The sequence below is a fragment of the Pteropus vampyrus genome, unplaced genomic scaffold (genome assembly GCF_000151845.1).
Source record: "Pteropus vampyrus isolate Shadow unplaced genomic scaffold, Pvam_2.0 Scaffold15, whole genome shotgun sequence".
Classification (NCBI taxonomy): Eukaryota; Metazoa; Chordata; class Mammalia; order Chiroptera; family Pteropodidae; genus Pteropus; species Pteropus vampyrus.
In genome coordinates this window covers 1,548,560-1,574,271 of record NW_011888796.1, presented here as the reverse complement: position 1 = coordinate 1,574,271, position 25,712 = coordinate 1,548,560, and the positions used below count along the sequence as shown (strand labels likewise).

The window sequence follows — 25,712 nt, the reverse complement described above, 5'->3', positions numbered from 1 at the left end:
ATTTTAGCAGAAGTGAAAATATTAGCAGAGTGGTTCATAGCCAAGACAGAAATAGAATCCAGGAGTTTGTGTCTTTTCTCTTGCCATACCTGCTGGAGCATGGTTCCTCCCTAACCTAAAGACAAGGTTTCTGACTGATTTCTTCTTGCCACTGAAAATTTGTCTTATTATTAAACATTTTTGTTTAGTTTTCCTTTACATGTGACTTTGCATTAAACAACACGGGACTCGGTCAATAGATGTCACTAAATGCCTTGCTATGAGGAAATTAATCAACAAATTTCCATGCGGCTGAGGGTTTCTGTGTTGATAACTATGTGGTAGAACCAGCGAAGGCCAAAGAGTCAGACAGACCTGGTTTGAATCTGACTCTCCCATGTGCTGTCTGTTCAGTCTCTGAAAACTGCTCAACTTCTCTGAACTTCAGTTTCCTTGTCTTTAAAACTAGGGTGATAATGTTTACCTCACTGAAATGTGAGGATGAAATGAGCTAATGTACATTAATCACTTGGTGTAGGGTCTTAACACACAGGAAGTGCTCAGTAAACGTTAGTTTCCTTCCTTCTCCCTTCTCTCCTTTAGAATGGGAACAGGGGTGTGGAAGTACACACAATCTCATAACGTTTACACTGGAGGTAGAGAGAGAAGAATAACATACAACATAATTAGAAAAAAAAATATTCTTGTGCCAAATTAACTTTGTACAGATTCTTAAGTGGGAGTATTAATTGCTGAGAGGTAGTTGGGGCTAGCATAGTTAGGAAAGAGTGCATAGAAGAAGTGGTATTTGAACTAGCCCCAGAAAGATGGAGATTTAAAGAAAAGTAAAGAAGGACATTTCAGACTGGGGCACCTGAGGTACGGATGAGAGAGCCAGAGTGAACCAGGAGAAATGTAGAGATAGAATGAGAATGTCACAAGCCTCAATTTTCCCACTGGGAAAACTGAAGTGAAGGGAATAATAAGTAAAAAGGTAATATTTGTCAGGTACCTGCTAGGTATATGGCATTGTCTTAAGTGCTTTATATGCCACCTCATTTATCTACACAATAGGTATGATTGTTATTTTAATCGTGCAGTTGAAGAAAGTAAGGCACAGAGAGATTAAGTAATCTACCTGAAATTATACAGCTAGTCGGTGGTGGAGCTGAGGTGGAAACCCCGGAGGTCTGACTCCAGAGCCCACCCTGCTAACACACAACAGCTGCTTCAGTTATTTCCCAGCTTCTCTCACGAGGTAATGAGGATCCGCTAAGACCATTCTGTAAACACACTCTGAAAAATATAAAGCACCATACCTGTGTAAAATGGTGTCATTATTCTTGTTAATGATATCAGACGAGAGGTGAACGAGATAGCCAACTGAAAATAAGAGTGGGAAAATGACAGGCCAGCATCCATATTCAGTTATATTGGGCAAGTTTAGCAATCCGTGTGCCTCTAGCAACTCAGAGGCCTGATACACTGTCCCATTTCCTCCTGGGGCAGTGCTCCAGGTGGCCATTCCCAAGCCACCAGATTGGCACTGGAGACTAAAAACCTATTTGTCATCTGGCATTAGGGCTTGTGCCTTGAATGTGATCTGTCCTTGACTAGGACATTCGTTTTATGGGCACATGACTGGGAGTTGGCTTATTAGTGATCATGATGGAAGATCTTGGCTCCAAGGCCTTGCTGTGGAAGGAAGCTTTCCCCTGCTCACCATGTAAATATTTAGTCATTTTAATGTATTTGTGCTGGGCCTATTCTTGAGTCTCTCCTATGTTGACTCTGTTTAATTGTGGGTTCTTCTTGTTTGTCTATAGCGATGTCATTTATTTAAGTATGGACACAGACAGCATTGCTTCAGCTCTGAACCCCTCACCCTCCCCTTTTAAAAAAATAACACCTTACACAATATTCGTTCCTTGAGAATATCAAATAAATAGTTTTCATTCAAAAGGATATCTGATGAGGCTGCTGCCTTGGAAATTTGTTCCTAGGCAGACCTTTTGACCTCCTTTTGAACAGATAGTGAGTGAACTTTGCTCCCATTTTAGGCCATAGATTCTCTCTGGAGATATTATTGGATGTACACATCTAATTACTGAGTTTGGAGAGCCTCGGTAGTTAATACGCCATTTGGCTTGGTGGCATAGAGATACAGGGAGTGAGACCAGTGTTGACTCACCCACTTGTGGAGGTTTCTCAGAGGTGGGGTGAAACCAGAGGCCCCACTGGGCTTCATCTTCTCCCAGCTATAAGCCACTGTCAGTGTGGCTGAGGCAGGAGAATAGCAAAGTTGGTGTTTATCAGGCCGGGCTCCACAAAGAGCCATATTTTCAGACCCCTCTGGGAGCAAGTGACTCAACAGAACTGTTTTCTTGGTTTCGAATGAGTCTAGGGAGAGGAAATCAGTTAATAACAGCCGTTTGTGATGGACTGATCACAGCGCTGTGCCTTTCTAATCCTCCTTGCAAATCAGAGGGAGGGGAATCCCCAGGGCCCAGGAGTACACATGAATAGAAAGCACCATCAAGTAACAAAAACACCTAAAAAGGTCAGCAGAAACTCAGGGGGCTGTTGGAAATTCACCTCCCCTGCGTGTCTGTGGGGCTCAGTGGGCAGTAAGGGAGTGGGTGAAGACAACCAAACAGACTTGGCGCAGAAGCGACTCGGCCACAGGAAAGGTACCGTGCAGTGGAGGCAGGTTGGGAAGGCTTCTTCCACATGTGTGAACCCGAGCGTCATCTACGACCGGCCATGTTCTTTTCCAAGCCCCGCCTGGCCAGAGACCTTTTTGGTCCCATGATAACTGAAAAATCGCACACTGTTGGTGAATGCACTATTTGAAGCCACTGTGAACGCACTGTTGCAATTCACCAATGGTGCGTGCTACTTCCTGCAGTGGGCCCAAGATCACTGACAGGATGCTGTCAAAGTTGGGCTGAAGGTGGTAACAGCACACGAGCCTACTGTTTGTGGCCTCATTACTACTGTTGCTCCATCCGAGACCCGGAACCAACATGTGTTAACCTCAGCCCCATCGGGGCCAGTGGAACAGCGTGCCGGCAGTGGAACTAGAGCTCTTCACGCCTACATCTACCGCACAATAGCTGCTGGCCCAGGGTTTCCACTACATCCCCTTGCATGCGCACCCCAGGAGAAGTAGGCCAAGGAGAAAGCTGCCCTATGGTACCACACAGGTTTTTTTGTATGTTTATTTCGGCCAAATGTCAGACACAGTTCTACCTTAGTGCATTTCCTCTGAACTCAGTGGTCTGGGCAATGGCTGAAATGAGGTGAGAAGAGATACTATTATCGATCCCTTTGTGACTGAGCAAGTGTGTGTGCAAAGCAGTGGAGATTCTTCTCTCTGCCTCCATCTGTGTTGCCTCATACTGGGTCATTGTCTTCCTTAGGGCCTCGTACTAAGCTGAATGTTCCTCTAGTTAGTGGAATCCAAAAAAGAGATTTTTTTTCCTCCCGGTCCATTCTAAGATGTGTGAATTTTAGATTGGAAGTATTCTCACCATAAATACAAAATTATTTAAAGTCGTGTCCCTCATTCTTTTTTTCCCCTCCTCTCTTCCTCAGCTACTGCCAATCAGTTCTGTGTGGGATTGATTTCTTAAGGTTGGAGGTGATGAGAATCAATGCTATTAGTGAGTGGCCTTTTAAGTATAATACTAAACTAATGTGACTTGAATGTATGACATTTTTCATAGCAGTCTGCCATGTTTATAGTACTAACATATTCATTTTCTTCATTATCTTCTATGGACTTAACACTTTTAGGTTCAGAGAGATTATGAATATGTCCCAGAATTGCACAGCAGGTTAGCAACAGAGCCAGAAGTAAAAAGCAGGCTGCCCGACTCCCACAACAGTGTCTTCTTCAAACCAAATTGGTCCTTTTACCACAAATATTTCAAGAGGAAAATTCCCCCATAGCTTTTTAGATTTTCCCAGAAAACAATAGCCATGCAGACCTTCAAAATGGAAATAGTAGGCTGGAATATTAAAACTTATCAGTCCTTTATTCTCAAACTGACAGTCGATATTCTCTGGGTTGAAGCTAAAGAAAAGTGATTTTTTTTTCCCCATAATGGAATGATTTATAGTTTTCCAAAGCTTGGCAAAACTAAGCCAGTGAATAGTAAAACCAGATTTCCGATGTTCAAACTCCAAAATATTTGGCCTAATTTTTCCTCACAACAAATATTGGATATCTCTTTTCAAACCTAGAAGTGACGGGAAGGGAGTGGCATGTTGCTGTGAGGAAGGACTTAGCCTGGTCCCCCTACACTCAGAGCCCCCCTCCTGCTCTTGTCCCCCCTCTACCTCTGCCCCCAGCAGACACACACACACACACACGCACACATGCACACACACACACACACACACACTCTCTCTCTCTCTCTCTCTCTCTTTCTCTCTCTGTCTCTCTCTCTGTCTCTCACTCCCAGGTCCTATCACAGCAGATGGGTTAGGGCAGACACTGTCATGGTTGGAAAGCAAGAGGACAGTATGGTGAAAACCACTTCAGGGCCTTTCTCTCAAGCCTTGGTGATGAAAGGACTCAATGAACCTTGACAATTTCTCACAGGAAAATTCCGGCCTCTGTCTCCTTAAAAGCAAGACATTCAGCAACCGTTACCAGAGCCAGGATTAAAACTCAATTTCTGACTTATCCAAGGCCTCTGTTTGGATAGAAAGGCTAGGTCACTGACATATCTGGCAATTAGGATAATTTTAGACACCAAAATTAACCTTTTTAAAAAATGTACCTTAAGCAGATAACCATTTTTAATACAAAAAGAGAAAAAAAATTAATGATGCCTTCAGAGCCGATGAAAAAGCAGAGCCCTGTCATTTGGAGAGGTCGGTTTAGCAGCGGGCAGGCGGTTTCTGAGCAGAGTCAGCCCTACAGCCTCTCTCTGTCGTTCACAGGGTGCCCTTTCTCTGGCTGGCGGGGTTGTCCAGTGGGCTCCCTGATTACTTGGGAGCTGTAAATATCAGGACAATCACTGCATCTGGAGCTACAAGCCCAGTTAAAGTGATTTTGAAACCTCTCTGATTCTCTGTATTAAATTGTGGCTGGTTTCTGGCAGGGAGTGGGCAGGAGGAGGAAGCAGAGGGCCGCTGAAAACTACCAAAAAGACTGGCAGAACTCAACTAGGATTGCCTCAGATGCTTGACACTTTCATAGAAGCTGAAGTTATCTACCTACTTGACCTGTGGTTATTATCGTCAGAGTCACAAGATCAGGCTTGTTTCGATGTAGCATTTGATAATCTTTCAGTGTATTTCTGGCTGTTCGATCCCTTTGTTCAGTTCTTTTATAGATCCCTTTCTCTAGGCCAGGACATTAGGACCTGGAGAAGTCACCTGTCCGCGAGTCTGGACCAAGAACTCCCCTCTCTCCTCTGCCCCTGCTGCCTTTTCTATTACTCACTGTTGATTTTAGGCAGGTGATTCCAGTTCACTCTGTGGAAGGTGGAGTTCACAGATTTGCCTCTCACCTGTCCCCACAGAAAGCCGAATGAGGGCATGTGACATATTCTTATGTCTTTAAAAAATCCGACTTGTAAATATTGAGTTACTCTTTTTACTGACCAGGAATATCACTTCTGCTGAGCCCACAGGGGCAAATATTGCATTCCAGCCTATTCTGTTCCCGGCTGACCACAAACTCCCTCTTCTGTCACCTTCCAGGAATCAAAAGGAGCTTCTTCCATCAAAGGCTGTGCCTTTAGGTCTGGCAGTTCCCCACTCTGATTGCTCCAGGGCTGTCCCATTTTCTCTTCTGTCCACCATTGTTTAGTACTCACAGTGGGTTGAATACACGAAGTGGCTACTCATGGAGGCTCCAGCAAAGATACTCCTAAATACTTCAGTATAGGGTGGTTCACACTAGACACATACAGGGGCCCCTTAAGGCAGAATGTATTGTGGACTAGGAGCAGGAGTGGGGTGTGGGTATAGCCTAGATATAATCTGGTCATAACATAGCCAAAGAAAGGCAGGTCAACTGAAGGCAGGAGGTGTGCACTGGACATAGAGACTAGTCGAAAGTCAGGCTCAGTGGGCAGGTGGACTCTGGCTCGCCAGTCCGTTGACCCTTAAGGCTGATGGTTCTTCTGACCAGCTTATTCTACTCCTACCATCTTGTCTCTAGGTATTTGCTCTCTTAAGCTATCTTTTTGACGTTTAGCAGAAATGAGTCGTATATTTTTGTCTGTTTGTGTGTTGGTTGTTTTTTATCCCCAGAACCCCTCTGCCTTCTGGCCAAAACAGCATTCATTCCCACTCATCACCTTACTAGGTCATCTGGTCTTTAACTGGTCCCCGTCTCTTCATCTCTTTTCTCTAGCTTATGTTGATTATTTATGAATCTGTACCTTGAAGTTTCTTCTTTAGAAAGCTTCATCGTTCCCTTAAACTGAGAATAGATGTTAAATTACAGTACACAGAAGGATCGAGTAGGATGCGTTTAGAGAAGCTAGGAAATGCAAGGGAAATTTTAGAACCTAGGGACATGGTCTTTGACGGGAGAAATCTCCCCTTGCTCCCGTTTTGCCTTTGGAGAGGAGCACTAAAAATGGGACTCAAAGTTTTATGTGACATGATATGAGGAGCCATTTCCTTTTCAAGTGTACCTCAGGCATCCTACAACCAAGAGGGCGGTGCGAGGTAGCCCTGGGAGGAAGTGGTCTTTCCATATATGAAGCTGAGTGAAGACAATATTTACTTTATACACCTTATCAGGCTTCCTGTTACCCCCAGTAGGCGGAGGGTATTCTTCTTCCTGAAGAGCAAACTAAATTGGATTCCATTTCCTCCTGGTTTCTGATATAATCATAGCTATTTTTTTAAAAAAAATGTTTTTTCCCCTTAGTCCAAGAGCCCCATTCTGGCCTTTGAATTTATAGTTGACGGTACTTGGGTAACGGTGTTGTATGTTTTAAATAAGCCATACTTTTAGAGAAATGGCAAAAATAGCAATAATTTTAATTAATTTTTTTGTTGTTTTTTGAACATATCAACAGCAAATATTTGTCCTTTGTCTGCAGTGGGCTACACGCTGTGCAAAAGGGAATCAGACTTGTGTTTTCTATCTAAACAAGCAAGGTACAAATCAGCAAAAGATAATTAAAAACAACGATGGGCTCTAACTTTTATTAAGCATTTACCATTGGCCAGGCACTATGCTCAGGACTTTGTATGCATTATCCAGTTTAATCCTGGAAACACTGTGAGTTAAGTATTATACCCAGAGGGGTTATGAAACTTGCCCAGTGTCACATAGCAAATAAGTAACACAACCCGGGATCTGAACTCAGGTATCTGACTCGAAAGCCCTCACCCTAATCACTGGCATGCTGCTCCTGCACAAATTTAGTACCAAGCATCAGAAGTTCTAATTGTTCCAGTGGAGCAAAGCAGCAGGAAAGACCCCTTGAAGTACCTGTCAGAACTCATTTGCAGATATAGTTTGTAATATTATTTTATAAGTTATTTTAAGAGTGTAGTTTTCAAGTCCCAGGTTGCCTCAGAGGACAACATTTCTATAGGCCTCTGCCCAAGTTGTGATTATTTGTAATCAATACTATTTAGAAATAGCATTTTCTATCATTTTGCTGAACACAGATTTAGAAACCCACAACAATTCAGTAGGATGGTGTGATTAGCAAACCCCCGACTTTGATTGCTATATATTCCTTCAGTGGTTTGGCTTTCAGACTTATAATAAAAAGGGAGAAGATTCTTAGCAAAAACCACTTAAGAGCATGTTCTCTTGCCGTTGGAGGGTGATTTTATTTTCCTCCATATACTCTTCCATTGGAAGTAGAAATGAGAGTGGTTATCTTTTGAGGTCCATTTAAAAATCTTTTTTAAAATTTTTTTATTTTTTAATTACAGTCGACATACTGTCATATTAGTTGCAGGTATTCAGCATAGTGATTAGACACTCATGTAACTTACAAAGTGATCACTCTGATAAGTCTAGTTCTTTTGAGGTACATCTGGAGAGTAGTTTGTTTTTCGTCTCTGTAGGGTGTCATTTTAATAGTTCTGTATAATAAAACCATCATATCAGTGCATTATAGGACAAATTAATAACAAAAGTGAGAAAAAGTGGTCTGAATATTTAGTAAGTGCCTTTTAACTTATAAATTTCTAGAGAAGACCTACAGTGCCTTTGCCCCTTTTGTTCCCCTCTGTATGCGGCGACATGCTTTGCATGGTGGGTACTCCATAAATTTTTTCTCATTACTGTTACCATATCATTAGAGCTCTATTTATTTTCACCAAGCTGTCTTTTAGAAAATTCCCCTAAAAAATAGAACTTACATATTTAGATCTCTCAGAAGCTTCACATTTTTTTAAACTAGGACAGACAGATAACATTATTTTCTTCTTTGGTAAATAAACCACAATGTATTTTCAGAACAATGCCAGTATCTTATTGGCCTTGCTTTAAATAATTCTTCTTGCTGAGATTTTTACACAAATTCTTTGCAATGAAATAAAACTTAGGACTAAGATTGATAGGAATGATCAGATACTATATCCTGATAAGAAAATTGTGATTTAGTGTTCTGTTATTAGATCCAATTGTCTGAAGCACGTGGCATATACTAACTTATTAACCTGTATTAACAGCATTATTCGGAAGGAAATGGCAACAATGGCTTCCATTTATTGAATATTTACTATGTGCCAGACAGTATGTTAAGTGCCTTACATCTCATTTGATTCTCAAAACATTTCTAAAAGATAGGTGCTATTTTACCTATAAGCAAATGAAGCTTAAAGATTTAAGTAACTTTTCTAAAGCTCATAATGTCAGACTCAGAAGTTGAACCCAGTTTTATTGAACTCCAAATTCCATCCTATATTATAAAGAGAGAAATGATCATAATCCTTTATTCATGCTCCTGAATATGAATATTTCTTATAAGAGCAGGGTGTTATTTGACCATTTCCAGCCATTTTAATTGAAGACATATTATATGTAGTTCTTCCCAGTCGAAATGAAAAGTAGCAATACAAAAGAATATGAGGGATAAGATTAGCAAATACTCAGTGGGATGCTGTAATATCTGATCTTTATGTATAGTAGCTTGAGACTTGTGAGCCTGGTGGACACACAAAGACCTTGGATAGGTTGTCTTTGCTAACAGGGTACTTCGTTTCTTCACCTGACCTTGCCATCGTGCTCCCCTCAACCCTCAATTAAGCCGCCATTGGATTTATAGCGTGTATAGGATTTATAATGTGTCACTGGCCATTCCAGACAGCAACAGAGGTGTGGCTGAAAAGCTGGACAATAAAGAATAGAGATGATTTTCTGTTCAAATCAGGGTGATAACAAAACCATAGCTGACCTCTGGGACAGACCAAGACAGTCCAGTTAGGTCCATATTCCAGGTATTAACTGCCTAGTACCCTGTCAGAAGGGATGTTTCCTCTGATGGATCAAGATGCTCACCATTTCTACCCATGGTGGGAGCACCCAGACCTTGGGAAATGATCGGTGTCAGTCATGTTGCAGTTTTCCAGGAGAGAATCTCTATCTTATTCTTTCTTTAGGTTTCTAAACAATCAAATGAGGATTTATAAATGAGGATTTTAAAGGAACATAATAGTTTTTTGACTGAACCAAATCTGAAAATACTGTGTGGCAGTGGACCACGTGAATTAGGTAATTTTAGAGTGTTCCCTAGGAATTTTAAATGTTATGAACATTTTTTTTGAATAGGTAGCATTATATTATTTTTGTGTTTTATATACATAGTGAGACTTTGGAATTGTTTTGTTAGAATTCAACTAATTTAAAAGTAGAGTGTTATTCCTTTAGATATCAATCTTGTTCCAACTTCACAAATTTGGAAATAAAACTGATTTCTGAGTTAACAAGAGAAGAAGCCAAATTTTCAATCATTGCTTTTATTCAGCACTAGCAATATTTTGTGTTGTAGATATAATCTTAAAAATTAAAATTTAATATAATGTGTACATAAGCATATTAATTCTCTGGTTAGCCTTCTGTTATTCAGCTAATATGACAACACCGCTTAGTCCAAATTTAGTAGGCCTATAGGAAGAATTGATTAGTGGTTTAAGCTCTGAAAAAAGTCAGCCTGTTTCCTCAGTTTTCTGTGTTTTGAATGACCTATGGGCTTTGCCAGATATTCTGGCCCACAGATAAAATTGACGAAAGTCAGAGCTGGGGTTTTCCTACCTGTGTTCTTAATCAGTTTTCCCCTAAGCCACAGTCTGCCTTGTGATAGCTCTAATAATTAATTTGGTCTTATTCTCCCTTCCCCTCCACCTTCTCCTTGTCTGTTCACAGGTTATCTTGACGAATCAAATTACAACCCATCTGAGCGGAGCCCTAGCTTCTCAGGCAGACCTGGTGTCTCCAGCTGATGATTTGTCCCTGTCTGAAGGTAAGGGATCTGTCCTAGAGGGGCTGAAACTTGACACTGACATACAATCCCACCACCTCTCTGCCTCCTGTTGAGAGCTGGGAGACACCGCTAACAGGCCCTGGCCAGTGAACCTAGCCGGAGCTTGGTGATTTAGACTTGGCCACCTTTCCTGGCATCTGATCCCTTACATTTGGAGATTCTCTTGTCCCGTCACTGTAAGTGAGCTTCCTTTTTCACCAGAGTCATCTTAACAGGTGTCTGTCACCTCTACTTCGAGGCTTGTCACTCCCCTATGGGTTGTTTTAGGTCTTTAGTATGAGGGCTGGTGAACTGCTAAAGGACTTTGTTTTTGAGATCGATGCTCAAAGATAGACTTTACTAGTGGTCCCACAGCAATTTACAGATAAATTTTGTTGGTGCTGGGTACTTTTGGACTAGCTAAAATTGTGCACCAGTGTGATGCGCTGGTGATGTGGCATTCCTCATCAGCTTTACAGAAAGATTAAGAAAAATGCTCCACGTTGGTAAATCTACAAAATTTTCTCCACCCTCCCGTACTAGCAAAGGTCAGGCTGGCTATGGTTTACACAGCTAGGGGAATTACACCACTGAGCCAGTGGGTGGTTTCTAGTTTTATTGAAAGTTTTTACTTGACATTTCTAAGTTCTGCTAGTTGTAGTCTTTCAGGGCAGAATATTATGGGCTTGAGAAGATGTGCATAGCTGTTCCAGGCCCCTCTGCACTTTCCGTTTTCTGAGAGTTATTCGTGATGGGATATATGGGACAAGCAATACTTCTACCCTGGGACAAGCAAGCTCCTCGCTGCCTAGGTGGTCTTCCGTGGATTGGCCTCCATGATAGTCTCGATAATTGTAAGGACCACATACGCCTGCTTTACCCACGTGTTTTTCAAAATGAAAACTAATAACTTATTTATAACAATAGTAAAATGCTCTGTGTACCCCATGTCCACATTCAGTGATGCACTATCACTCCCCCATTACCTGGACTGAAATCCTGAAGTGTTTACTATTCCTCCCTCCCTATGCTCCTTTTCTCATCGAGTCTGCTTGCTTCTTCTTTCCAAATATATCTTTCCTCTGTCTCTTCTTTTTTATAATTTGTCTTGTGACCAGATGACTGATTGAACTCACAATCGGAATATTTTAATAAAATTCTCAAAATGGCTTTCTAATTCCAGACTCTATACCATTTGTCTTCTGCTGCTACTGAAAGGAACTTCTCCCATTGAGCTTCCTTTTACCATTTCATTCTCCTACTCAGACAGAAATCTTGGAGTCGTTTCAGCCCATTTTCTGAGAGTAGGCTAAAATTAATAAACCAATATAAAAATATTCAGGAATTTGTGATTTGTTAGCTTGAAATCAGCCAGGGTAGAAGTATTTATACCAAGGAAATCAGCAAATAATAAAAATCAGGTGTTCCCACCCCACCCACCCCCGGCCCAACGCCTTTTCTTTTGCATGGATCAGTTTCCAGAACACCACTAGATAAAGTCAATGCTTCATAGTCCGTACTTTCTTTCCTGTTCAACCTCTGTTCTTGTGGATACCTCGGCTGAGGCTCCTACACCAAGTGTGCTGACCTTCCACGCCTCTGCGGGGACAGCTCGCCCTACCTTGAATAGCATTTCCCTTTTTCACTTCTACTTTTTCTTTTCCCAAATCCTCTTACTCCTTCGAGGTTTATTTAAAGACCACCTCTTTCACAAAACTTCCTTGCCCGTTCCAGTCCGCATTGGTCTTACTCTCTCTTCCTCCTCTGTGGTCCCTCTACCTGCTCAGCTATATAAAGAAAATGTCTAGAAAAATTAATTTAACTTTTCATGGTTTCCTGACTAGGTTCTAAATTTTTTTTTTAGTAGACACAGACTATCTTGTATTCTTTTTGTATCCATGTTGTTTCTGAGTGACTAGCAAAGGTCCAGACACATAATAGGCAGTAGATCGATGCCGCAGAGAATACCATAGCTAATTCTTTATAAGAAAGATACCCATGAAAATCACATAAAGCACCTATGAACATCATTAAAAACTGTCGTTATAGTTATTTCACACATACACATTTATATTCAACTCTGAGGAGAAGAAAGTGTCTTGTTTCCTAATTTGAAAACCAATAAATAGTACTTTGCCTTGTCTTGACTTCTTGGTTTATCTTAAGCAAAGAAGAGAAGCAAAACAGATACAAAGGTTGCTTTGGAGCTCCCGTGCAATCACTTCAAGAAAATGATACAGTCATATGCATGAACAGTTACCAGCTCATCCTTAGACAACGTTTTCTTATTAAGAAATCCAAGGGAGAATGGAAACAATTGATTTTTCTAGAACTTTCCCTTGCATAACTGAGCAGGTAAAGAGGCTATAGAAATATTTTTTTTTCCTGAAGTCTGTAATGAAGTTCCATACCAATTAATTAAAATGGACACATTTCTTAGAACATTTATACCTAGTTAAATATATTGCAATGGTTATTAATGTTACTGTGATTGATATGTATAAATTGTTTTATTGTTGTTTCAAGCATTCCTTGTATCGGCTTTGCCATTGTATTATTAGCCCTGTGATCTCGGGCAGGTCTTTTAATCACTTTGAGCCTCGGTTTTTTTCCTGTCAAATGACAGGTTGGATGACTGTAAGATTGCCAAAGTAAGCTCTGGCATTGTAAGATCATTACCTGGGTCTGGAGATCAGGAGCGAGCATTCACTCATTGATGGGGTTTTAAAATTCTGATTTTCAGAGTGGGAAGAATGACCTTATTGTCCTAGACTAAACATAATAGAAATGATCTTCAGAAGTCGTAGCACTGATACTGTCATACCTAAAACAGCCTCCTCTCCCCATATTACTATCTCTTTCTCACTTTGAACACTCCTGGTCTGGTCTGTCTCTTGCTCTCTCTGCCTTTCTCCCACACAAATATGTACACAAGAAGTCTATACAAACCAGTGAGAGTGAGAAACACACTGCGATGGGGTGAGCTCAAGGTCCACCCTGTCCTGTAATAGATTTCAGTTACAGAGCAGGGGGTACTGTTTAAACAGTGCTCCCTTGAAAACAGTTGTAGGGTGAGAACAAGTTGCCACAGAGCAGCCAGCAATAAAATGATCCGAGTTGACCTGAGAGAAATACCCAGCAGGGGTTGATTCAGGGAAATGAAGTCCTTCTGCTCTGACACAGAGCAGGGACTGACTACAAGTGACCTGGCCCAACTGAGAGATCTCTTCTACCCCAGCAGATCCTGTACTATTAATATCTGCCAGCTGCAGGCCCAGAGCATCCCCCCGCTGAGATCAAAAGAACCCCTATCTTAGCTGGAACAAGGTCATCTGCACAGGGCTGTAAAAGAGAGCCCTGGCTGGCTCGGGAACCTCTATGGGGGAGGAGAAGTCAGGAGATGAGGAGGTGCTCTCTCACGCTCCTTTAATCTCGGCTGACCAGCTGTTGCCCTCCCAGTGTTTGTGAAGTTGAGAGTTCTTTGTTTTTGTGTTGCTGGGGTTTTTTTTTTTCCTTATTAAATTTGCGGCATGGTTGTTTGCTTGGATTATGTAGACCCATGTTCACTGCTCGGGTCCACGGCATGATTCCCTTCATTGAGGTTTCATTCCACTGTTGAATTATCCAGCTCCCAGATATGAGAGCCAAAGAATGGAGGAGTGGACCTCAAAGGCCAAGGACTTTCCCAACATTGCTCTTGCCCCTAAGCTTTGTGCCTTTAGAAGGAATGAGAGAACAAACTGAATTTTTGCTATTTAGTTAAAATAACTCCTCATATGTGCAATGTGCTTGTCAATTTTCTGCCTGCCTTTCACAAACATTTCATTCAGTTGGGAGAATAGAACCTTGAAGACTTACACAAACTGACCAAGGTTATACTGTAAAGCTAAGAGCAGAAGTCAGGATTTTTGGTTCTATAATCTATATTGTTCTCGAGCAGGCACTGTGAGTCAATGTATTTTCTTCTCCAGTTTTTGTTGTGTTGAAAGAAACTCAGGCATCAAGGTTATTACAGAGTTCAGTGACTGGTCATTGACTAGGTTATTGTGACTGTTCTGTGGCCAAGAACATGTTTCTTAGATGCCCTTGCCAGTTCTTCCTCATGGTCATCGGAGATACTAAGGATGATTAGACCTGATATACTGCTCATAGTGATCAGTGGAGAAAGGATCTACTAGTTTAACTGGCCTAAGACACCATGTCTTATTTTGAAGTCACTCGAGATTTGAGCAGGAGTGAGTCCCTATCCACCTAAGCACAGTTTGTCAATGAGATTGATGTATGGGGACAGTGGGCTCTGTGTAAGACTGAAGCTCTATTCAACCTAGACCATTAGCTTTCTTTCCTCTGATGATTTAATGGGATAGCAGTTACTTCAGTGTGGTAACAGCCCATTTTAGGCATCCTAGATGGCTTCATGGGAATAGGACATTATTAGACTACCATCCTGGCATTCTCAGCATCTGGCATGTTAATATTCTTTTATCTGCATTAATACTTTTTGATTGATAATCACACTTAAAAACTAAAAATGAAAAGTGCATGGATAGGTCAAGAAAAGAACACAAGGGAAAAGCAGTACTTACTCGAATCAAAAGTTGTTTCTAGGTTTAGTACTGGAAGCCTTTATATTCTGGTTGAATTGAAGGCTGATTTCATGTGCAAGACAAAGTATTTAGGGATTCATATTCCCTAGCAAACCATCCCTGTAAAAAGCTGGAGTCCATTTGAAAGATTATACGCAAGTATGTGGCTTGTGTCTCTTCTAAAATAAATTCACCAAGTAAGAACAGCTCAGAATGGTTGGGGCAAATCAGGGACTCATGGTTGTGAAAGAAGCAGACTTCAAAGCGTGGTATGAATTTTCAAGTTTTATTTCCACTCTTGCTTTCCAGCTGGATCTGCTCTGGATTTACTGCAGGATGTTTGAAAATGTGGCTCCCTGCTAATCTCAGACAGTTGCTATGATCAATGGTTTCTTTCATTTCCGATAAAAAACAGTGGTGTTTCTGGTTAAATTGTGTGTACTTTCAGCTTTGTTATTATAGTCGTAATTTATTGTCCAGCATTACCCAAATTTGTAATCCATTAACCACAAACTTTGGGGTGGGTTGGTCAAGTTAGCAGAACTCTCTCCACACTTTAGCTCCAAGGCCCTCCACAGCCCTGTCCCAAACTAAACGTTCATTGGTTTGGGCAGGACCATGTACAAATGGCTGTGGGTGGGGCAGCTTTAAAAATCCACCTCTCGGGCACATGGGTACAGGTCGACTATCGTTGGTGCTTTGAAAACATAAAGTATCAGTCGTGTGACTGCAAGGTTAATATTAACAACTTGATCAACTGTGATTATTGTTAACATTAGCATTTCCATAGCATTTTAAAATGTCTTAAAATGATGAATCACTCAATCTACCTCAAGCAACTGAAGCATGAAGGAGAGAAGGGAATTGCTCAGCGGCCACACAGTGAGTGAGAGGTGGTGGTGCCGGGAACAGAAGTCAGAGCCCCTCCCATGAAATCCTAGATTTGGACACTGCTGCCTCTTAGGAATGAGTTTTGAACAAAAATGTTTAAGTGTCCTGGTGACCTTTCTTTTTTTGATTCCAAAGCCACAGACATCTATCAACACACAATTTCACATGCTTATACTCACAAGGGGAAACTCCTACCCGCACCCCACTCTCTCCTGTATCCAAGAATCCATGGCATTTTGCTGGGTGCGTACTACTTCCAGCAACTGTTCAGATGCCATGAAAGGCCTAATTTATAGAAAAAGATTAAAAGAACCCAAAACATGTGGTGTTTAGCTAAAGACAGCCTAAGTATTATGTGAACCGGGGGAGAACTAGAGTTGAGAGGTGATAGGCACAGCCTACAAATGTCTGAAAATCTCAGGAGGGAGAGAAACGTGAGGATTTTCAGCAGGGAGACCAGAGGGCAACAGAACCTCAGCGGCGGAAGGATCAAAGGAGAAAGGGAACATTGCAGTCAGCCACCAGGAAGTACTTTCTGATCTGGAGCTCTCTTTTGCTCATGATAATTTGCCAAAAAGAGACACGTTTGAAGCACGAGGTGCATTGAGATTAAATAAGAGGAAAGCCAGAGAGTATTCTCTGGGAAGTGGTCTTTGAGGTAGTTCGTGGTCTGGCTGGGCTAGATGATTTGAAAGTATTTCCCCCTTGCCCTCAGAGCTCTTCACGCTTTAGGATTTACTGGGTAATTTCCCTGACTGCACACGTTCATGTTAACATCTCAGTATCGTGAAGGCAGAAAGGACAAGAGCACCAAAGCCAGTTTTATCAATTGCTTCAACTAGAGATGACAGGGCCAAAAGCCTAGGGAATGGGATGCCAATAGACGTTGCGATCCCAAAGGGCTTCACGTTGGAAGGATTTTCTGAGAAAGAGATTCCTGTTTACCATCGTCAAAGAGAATTCTATACCAAATACGAGAGGCCTCTAGAAAGGATGAATGGCTGGTTTCCAGGAGTGGTACCCAGAGGATAACTTACCTTGTTTTGTAATGTGGTTTGGAGATTTTTCAGCATGCATTTTTGATGTTTACTAGGATTTCGGGAGGATTGTAACAAGGTCTGACAAGGCGGTCTGGTTCAAGGATGGGCCAGGTGAGCTCTGACCTAGGTTTAGATCACTCTGAGGGCTTTGCTTTTCTTAATTTTTCTGGTAAGCCATTCAATAAAGACTAGTTGGATTAAACTGTATTTCATTCAATCATACTGACATTTCCTGTACATTAACTGCATTCTTGCATATATTAGCATAGTTTTAGAGCTATGGTCCCTCCCCAAAAAACTTTTTGGCTAGATGAAGAGACCTTCAGGTGCTTTCCAACCTGATGATTTTATGAGTTATGGAGCCCCTACCATATGCACTATGTTAATGTTACAAGAAATCCAGAAATGAACAAGATGTGGTTCCTGCCCTCAAGGTATTTACAATATAGTTTGAGAATAATTCTAAAGGAGAAAGAACATTGTTAGGTAGAATGTATGTGGTGCTTTTAGACACATATGGTATGCACCAAAGGCTCTAAGATTTAGGGAGAGGGGAGCATCTTTCAGCAGAGGGAAATCTGAAAGGTCCAGGGAGGAAAGTTAAGAGATAGGGCTTGAGGGATGGGTAGGATTCGGTAGGCAGAGAAGTGTAAAGGTCAGGAAATGTTATGAACTAAGGCATTAAGTTCAAAATGGGCCATGTCTGCCCTTATTTCCTATCGTTCTCTCAAAATCTCTTTTAGCCACACAGCTCACATTCTCTTGTTCCTCCAACTCACCGAAGTGTTTCTGCCTCGGGGCTTTTGCATCTGCTATTCCCACTGACTGGAGCACTTGTCCTGATCTTCCCTTGGCTTTCTCCCTCATTACATTCAGTCTCGCTCAAGAGTTACCTTCTCAGAGAGGTCTTGCTTCATCTCTCTGTCTAAGATGGAATCCCTACCCCCATCCCATCCTTGTCCATCTCCTAAGCCAGATTTATTTTTCTTCATTGCCCTTATCGCGACCTAACTTGTATTATAAATTCATCTGTTTATGGGTTTATTGTCTGCCATTTTTGCTTTCGTATAATCTCCTTAAGATCAGGAACTTTGTCTTGATTACTTTTGTATCCCCTAGTTCCTGGAGGGTACTCAATAAATATGGGATCTATGTTGTCGGGAAGTGCAAGATATGTTGAGAAGGGGGAAAAAGACCCCAGTTGTCTGGAGCTTGGAGTAAACATAAGGAGCTAGTGTGCAATAGATCTTGAAATAGGTGGGGTCCAGACTTTGAATGCCAGACAGAATTTAGATTTTATGCTAAAATGATTATAACTGAAAACTATCTAGATGAGATGCGTAGAATGACTTAGGGTTGCGTAGAATGACTTAGGGTTGGGGAGATTGGAGGAAACAATGAACTCATCAAATATTTAGGAAAATGGGGCACTCATTATGCACCAGGAACTATACTTAGTGCGCAGGATACAGAGATGGAAGAGTGACATTCTGGATATTTAGTTACCAAAGATACGGTAGCAAAAGCATGGTCATTTGAAGAACTGACAATCGTTCCTCATGACTGGGAGTACAGGGCATCTTTAGGAGAATGGCAAAGGATTAGACCTGAGAAGTAGGCAATGTGGAGCATGGACATCTGGCATGCCATGTTAGGGAGCTTATGATTTTTTTTCTGAAACCCCTGTGAGAAGAATGTGAGGATAATCCATTGGCAACACATCATTTCCTTGATCAACATGATTGATGAGGCTTATATGACTGGCTAGGAATGTTTCTCTTTCCTCCCTCATAGTTCCATGTGCATCCCTTCCAAAGCCACATGCTCAATCAAAGAAGATGGATGACTCCCCAGAGAGAGTAGGGCTGTTCTTCGGTCAAGGATGTGGAGATGTTGTGTTTCCCCACCAGAACCTTTGTTCCTGTGGTTCTCAAACCTTAACATGCATCAGGATCTCCTGAAGGGGTTATTAATGCACACATTGCTGGATTTCCACTCCAGATTTTCTGTCATTCTGGGAAGGGGTCAGGGAATTTGCATTTCTAACAAATTCTCCGTTGTGAATACTGCCGGTTTAGGGACCACACTTTGAGAACTCCTGCTTCATTCATTGAATTTCTTTTCTGTGTTAGGCACTAGGAATACCAAAATGAATATGTCTCCATCTGAGATCTCAAGGAGGCAACATCCTAAGAAAGGAGGTAGGCCTGTAGAAGGGGTGCTGTCAGGACTCAGGGTAGCCACATGCCTTCATTGGGTTACCAGTGGTGTTTTCTGCAGGCTTTGTCTCAAGTCTGGGATAGAGCAATTACTACACTGTTTCAGAGCTCTTTTAGTAGCAAGAAATAAAAAGCCACTCAAGTTCATTTTTTAAAAAGTCAGGCCTATTAGTAATAGTCACTAATGTTTATGGACCATGTATTGTGTACCTGGCATTGTACATCGTTATTGAATTTAATTCTCACAGCAACACTCTGAGGTGGATGATAATCAGCATCCCATTTTATAGATGAAGGAACTGAAGCTTGGAAAGCAACTGATTTACTGGCACAGCCAGGATTCCAAACTAGGGAGTCTGACTTCAGAACTTACATTTGAGGTGATAGTACAAAATTAAGGTAAATTAGCAAAAACAAATCTTGTTTTAGGATCGTTAGAATATAAGCTCCTTGAGGACAGGAGTTTGTCTCTTTTGCTCACTGCTGGATCCCCAGAGCCCAGAATAGTTCCTGGTAATAGTAGTTACTCAATAAATATTTGCTGATGAATGAGTTACCTATAGCTACAAGGTGGGGCAATCAAAGAGTTATTTAAAGCGTTAGACCTATGTCTACCTAAAAGAAGAATGAAACCAACGTATTGTATTTGCTCCAAAATTCCTTCAGAGTACAGTCAGCCTTAGCTATGTACCTGCTCCGACTGCAAGTGATCAACAACAATGGGCGGCTCAGGGAAAGTGTCAGTCTGAATGCTTTCCCGAGAAGGTGGGGAGCAGAGAAGCGATAGGATCATTTTGTGGTTCAAAGTGATTTCTCAGGCAGCAATTAACAGGCTAGAGGGAATGGAGATGAAACTAGAGAACTTAAATTTGGAACTCTTTGAGGGGAATCACTTTTGTGCGGGGCTATTCCTAAATTTCTTGAGGCAATGGAAACTTTATTACCAGCTTTAACGATTCTAAAGTCTGGATGGCCAGGTCTGGTTTAGATTTCCCACTTCATCAACCTGGGAGAGATTTCTTTGGTGCACTGGGCTTCTGAGTAGCGTTAGGTGAGTCCTCGATTTATCAAGGTACCTTAGAGTTAGAAATTGCTATCTGTAATTCTTTGCTAGGTGGTGAGAGAAAATATCAAATGTTTTAAAGTACTAAATAGGGTTATGGAAATAAGTGCATGTTTTATGTCTCTTTTGCTAGTGATTATAATAATATCATTGCGTGCCTATTATGTGTCAGGCACTGTACTAAGCGTGAAAAATCCCAAAAGCTTTATGGAGTTCAGTTATTACCCCCATTTTACAAAAAAACGAGAGAAAAGCACAGTTTACATAACTTGCTGTTGATCATCTAACTAGTGATTCATTGAGATTCAAACCTAGAGAGAGTCTGGCTCAGAGCTGGTACTCTCAACCGGTATGCTACGCTCAACTCTACAAGATTATAATACAACAACCTCATAGAGCTTATCACATATTTCTGTCATTGCCAGCGTTGAGAGGATTCCATGCTTCAATGTGATCATTGTAGTTGTGTCTTTGTATACACCCTGAAATCTCTTTACAGACTTTAGAGGAGCAGTGTGTTTTAACAGTAGATAAAACACTGCATCTGGAATTAAGAGACCTACGTTCAAGTGCCAGCTCTGCTACAGACCACCTGTTATTTTGAGCAAGTCACTTAAATTCTCTTGGCCTCAGTTTCCTCAACCACATACATAGGGGGTACATTCGGTAATGCCCACAAAGGGCAAATTGGTATTTTCTCATTTAAGCTTCAGAAAAACTTCTTTGTTTATCCTTTAAAGGCGAACAGAGCAGACCCCAGGCTGCACTAACCCCTCTCTGAGCATTTTGGTGCATCCCTTTGTCACTTTTATTATATTGGTTATCTGAAGCAGCATTCTTCACATTTTTGAATCTACAGCCCATCGTTTTTGAGCATATTGCCCCAAAATAAGTAAAACAGCTATCTAAAATATAGCGCTACTATACTATTAAGTTATATAAAACACACCAGAAATAGAGATTTTTTTAAAGATGAGATTAGTTCTGATATTTTCTTTCCACATCCCGATGAGTCATCATATGTCTCTGCCTGTCACTGGTATGGGGACAGTTCTCTCTTGTTTTCATTGCTGGAGTCTTTATTGCCCCTAAAAAGAATGACACTGAACCCTAGACATGAGCATTGGCTCCAATCTTTTAATCGTTTATTTGTTTGATTATGGAGCATCTATAATGTGAAATGCTTGCTGCGTGTTCCGGGGAAACAAGAATAGTATCAGGGTTATTCTCTGCCCTCTAGAATGTAAAGGATAATCTAATTTTTGTCTGCCTTACCTGGTTGGAATCTTAGACTCCCTTCATACTATAATGAAACTAAACCTTACATCTAAACTGGCTGTATGTGTAGCACTACAGTGAATAGGACAGGAAGAGATAAGAAAATAAGGAAAGGCCAGAATATGAGGCCCACACACGAAACAGTTAAAGTCACACTACAGTACCACACCTATGAATTGCCAGGATGAGGGAGGCAGATTTTTTTATGTCAGAAGCACTCAAGGAAAGATGAGAGCACCGTGATCTTCTGGTGGTTGGGCCACCATCATAGAATATCAGGGCATTACAGAGATGGACTCCTCGATCAGTCTGCCCTGAATCACAGTGTATGCAGAGCTCTGGATATCAGCCAACAGACAACCTCCATCACTGGGTTAGACCCACTCGTAAAGTGGCAGGCTATAAATCAGTCCCTTGTTTCGCTGGGAATTCGCCAGGCCACGCCAGCGTGGCTGGGTGCACCTTAGCACCTGTGGTGGGCGACTGTTTTTCTTGGCCAGCTGTTTAATGAGCACCGAATAAGATAAACTGTGCTTACTCCTATGCTCTCTCCAGACAGAAGCAATTAAGCACATCCTGCTGGAATGGTCATGTTAGGGAACCTGGCTTTCTTGTGCTCATCATCTGGTTTTCCTACCCCTCGGGGCTAGAGTTTAGAGAAGCCATTGAAGCAACCTTGAGAAAGCTGTTAACCTTTAAAAGTTAGCTCTTTATCATTAAATATTCAGAAATGGTTTGCAGCCCAAACCTTACTATCTATGGTGATTTGAAATAATTATCAAAACCATGATTTAATTAATTTTGCCTTCTACTCAGGATTGGCTTAGAGAATTAGGAGATTGTAATTTCTGAATCCTTTTCTAGTTTTGTAACCAACCTGCTCTCTTGAGTTGAGGTACCCACCTTGCCCTTCTAGTTTATTCATCTGTGGTGTGGGGTGAAGTTGTTTGTGCCACTGGCGAAATTCACGAATAAAACCTCATCTAGTTGAAATTCATGAATAAAACCTCATCTAGTTGAGTTTCAAATTGCGTCAGAAATCACTTTTCCTCATGAGAATGCACACATCAGTTGAGAGTAGCACGATTGATTCTAGACATGGGTTAGAACAAGCCCAAACCGAATAGTTCTCCCAAGAAACGTCATCTAAAATGGGTATGTGTGACCGAGTGTGGCCTTAAACCGACTGGCATTGGAAACACAATGGGCATGGAGGAATCTTTTAATCTTTTAGCTTACCGATAAACGTTCTCGCAATTCTAAGTGTACCTAGAGTTTGTGGTGTGTATTTGAGAAATCTGAAAACACGGAAGTTCGTATGTAACACTATCTCTTTGGGAGGATGTCCTTGCGTGTCCTTAATGACCAAAGAGAGATCCCAGTGGGAAGGGCCGGGTGGAGAAAGAGCAGGAGAGTGTGTGTTCATCCCTGGAGGACAGATTATGGTGTGCCAAGTAAGAGACTACACCATCGGGGAAGGAATCTAGAAAAGCTAGGAGACTCATGAGGAAGGAGGTGCCTCCTATTGACAAGTCACTGTTGTTCAGACTCAGCGAGGATGAGAAAGAAAATCCAGAAACCTACATGACAGCTTTCTTGGACTGGCCGAAAATATTGAATTTTTTTTTTTTTTTTTTTTTTTTGAGCTGGAATTTGACAGGGTCAGTTCACGTCTGGGTTTTCAGCACTTAATACAGGGCCCTTTTGTCTTGGGAGGCGGCTGGACTGGTTTTTCCTCCAGGCAGGTGCACAGAGGGCGTTTATTGTAGCCTGAAACACAAACACCAAGCCCCTAGGCCCTGATCCACACTCTCCAGCGTGGCTCAAGGAAATAAAGTGAACAATGTCTCTTGCAACAGGCGAGCACTGTAAATGCCACTCCTGAATGAAATATTTCTTAAAACTTTGTATCCGTAACTTGATCGTCTCTTAAAACTTAATTATATGTCAGGGAAAAGGAAGCTATTGGCTCCTCCAGCTGTCCAGGTTGAACAAGAGCGCACAATGGAGCATATCCGATTCACGGCCTTACTTAGGTAATCAGATTAATATCTCTTGAATTGAATTTACCCTTTTGATACGGAGTCTTTCAGCTGCCTTGTTTGACATCTCAAATTCTGACAAAGCTCTGCGGCCTTTGAGTAATTTCCCTGAAATCTATATGCGGGAAGCCTGTGCTCTTTCGAACACTTTTTGGGACTTGTACCAATTAAATCTGTTTCTGGCACACTTTTAATGGCATACTTTCCCCTGAGTCAACAACTGCTCCAAAATCTGAGGTCATTTGTTTGATTTAAAAGCAAAGGTTATGAAACAACCATTTCAAGCTTCACCAGCCAAGGCCCTGTGGCTTTGAAAGGGGTGATGAGACAGGGGAAAGGCTAATAAAGTGGATTTCTTACACAGAAAATAAATTAATTACCATGTTTCTGTTAAATCAGTATGAAACCAGGTTTGTCCACACCCTCCCTGCCAACCTCGCTGTCCCTTTCTCTTCAAACACATCCCCTTCTTCTGGGGCTTTTATGCTCGTGATTGAAGTTCACCCTCTTGCTGTTGTTTTTGCAAAACAAACATCTGGACTGGATTTTTGTCAGCTGGAGTTGAGAGAGAACTGTAAATGATGCAGTGATTTTTTTTCATCCTTATTAAATTTATTTATAGCCAGTCTAAAGCCAGGAAACATGTTTTTAGATGGCTAGAGCCCTTGATTGGAGGTTCTCGAGGAACATACAGTGGATGGTATTTTTCCCCCTGCTGTTTCTAAATGATATCAAGAGTAGAATTACATAATTCCTCATTTGGGTGTTTTGGGTTTTTTTTTTTCCCCCTGAAGTACGCTTCATTAGGATATTTTGCGCATCAGAATTTTTCTGTTGTGATAGCTTACCCAATATGACGCCTTTTCTGTCAGTGATAAAAAAAAGGGAATTAACTAGTTGGGTATTTCTGAAAAATTGTAGTGATGGAGAGTGAATTTCTGGTTGTTTGAGACATGAACCAATGGCTCGGGTATATCCTTTTGCCAAAAGAAGGCGACTTGGATCCTGTTCTTACCTTTTCCACTTAACAACCTCTAAAATCTTAAAGCTGCCAAGTCTTAAAGAATCTCATTCATTTTCTCATTATTTAAGATAATAAAAGGCTCCACAAGGGGCTTACTAAAATAATTTATAAAATTCTTTGCTGTGCCCTTAGACCTTATGGAATAACAATGCCTTAGGGTTTATATAATTGTTTAAGACACAAAACTTTCTAGAGGAGGCCGAGTCAGATGATGATTTTTTGAGGTCCCTTCCAGTTCTATGATTTGAGATGATTCTTTAATTTTCTTTCACTGTTGTTAAAAAAAGTGGGGGAAGGGAAGAAAAGAAAAGGGGGAGTGGGGAAGGAGGCTGTTTGAGAATGAAGTTTGCTACCCAAACACAGACATTTTTTTTCTCCAGAGAAGAGACTGTTCTGCTTCCTGCCACCCAAGTCAGTCATCCTCAGCCCGAACAATGGAGCTTAATGTTCTCCATCTTGCTAAGGGTTAGTCTCTGTTGTTATGAAAGTGAATTGAAACCAAATGCACTTTCTGTTGGAAAAGCTGCCATTGATCTCAGCTCATAGACAATGCTAAGAGGAAAGGTGCTTATAAAACAGAAGAAATCCTTGCAGTAATATCATAACAACAGTTATTTCACTATTAGGCCTATGAACATATCTCTGATGCAGCTTTACTCTATTTTATAATGTCCCTGTGTCACTTGAAGATTGGTGTTCCATATTTAGTTCTTAAGAAATATTAACAGATTATTTAATGAATTGTCGTGCTAATGGATTGGAAAAGCTATTCTTAAGGAAGACCTTTCATTAATTAAAAGGGTATAAAAGATAGCTCATCTTCCCTACCAAGAAAGGCAGCTCTGTCTCAGCTGTCTGATGGGAAGCAGTTGGGGCAGAGCTGCCTCATCAAATGTGGGTGTCCGCTGCCCACTTTCCAGTTATTAAAGAAAAGCCAAATCAATGGCGTTGGTACTGATAGTGAAACAAGCTACAGAGAGGTCATCACTCATCACCAGTATCATGATTGAGAGCTCTGAACCAGAAAATGGCCGTCCCAAGGTGAAGAACGTTTATTTTAAAGCAGAGAGAAATGTGGGGAGAGAGGGGGTGAGCGGTGGTGGAGAGAGAGCATGAGCGAGCACACGCAA

The 25,712-nt window shown here is 41.3% G+C and overlaps 1 protein-coding gene across 8 annotated transcripts in view; it reads left to right on the top strand.

The window, feature by feature from the left end:
- The window catches only part of RAD51B (RAD51 paralog B), a 490,110-nt gene that overhangs the window by 330,483 nt on the left and 133,915 nt on the right, over positions 1–25,712 (top strand). For all 8 annotated transcript variants that reach the window (XM_011383867.2, XM_023526896.1, XM_011383862.2 and 5 more), the window contains one exon: positions 10,343–10,439. In XM_011383867.2, coding sequence (XP_011382169.1) covers positions 10,343–10,439 — 97 coding nt within the window. The remainder of the gene's footprint in view (positions 1–10,342; positions 10,440–25,712) is intronic.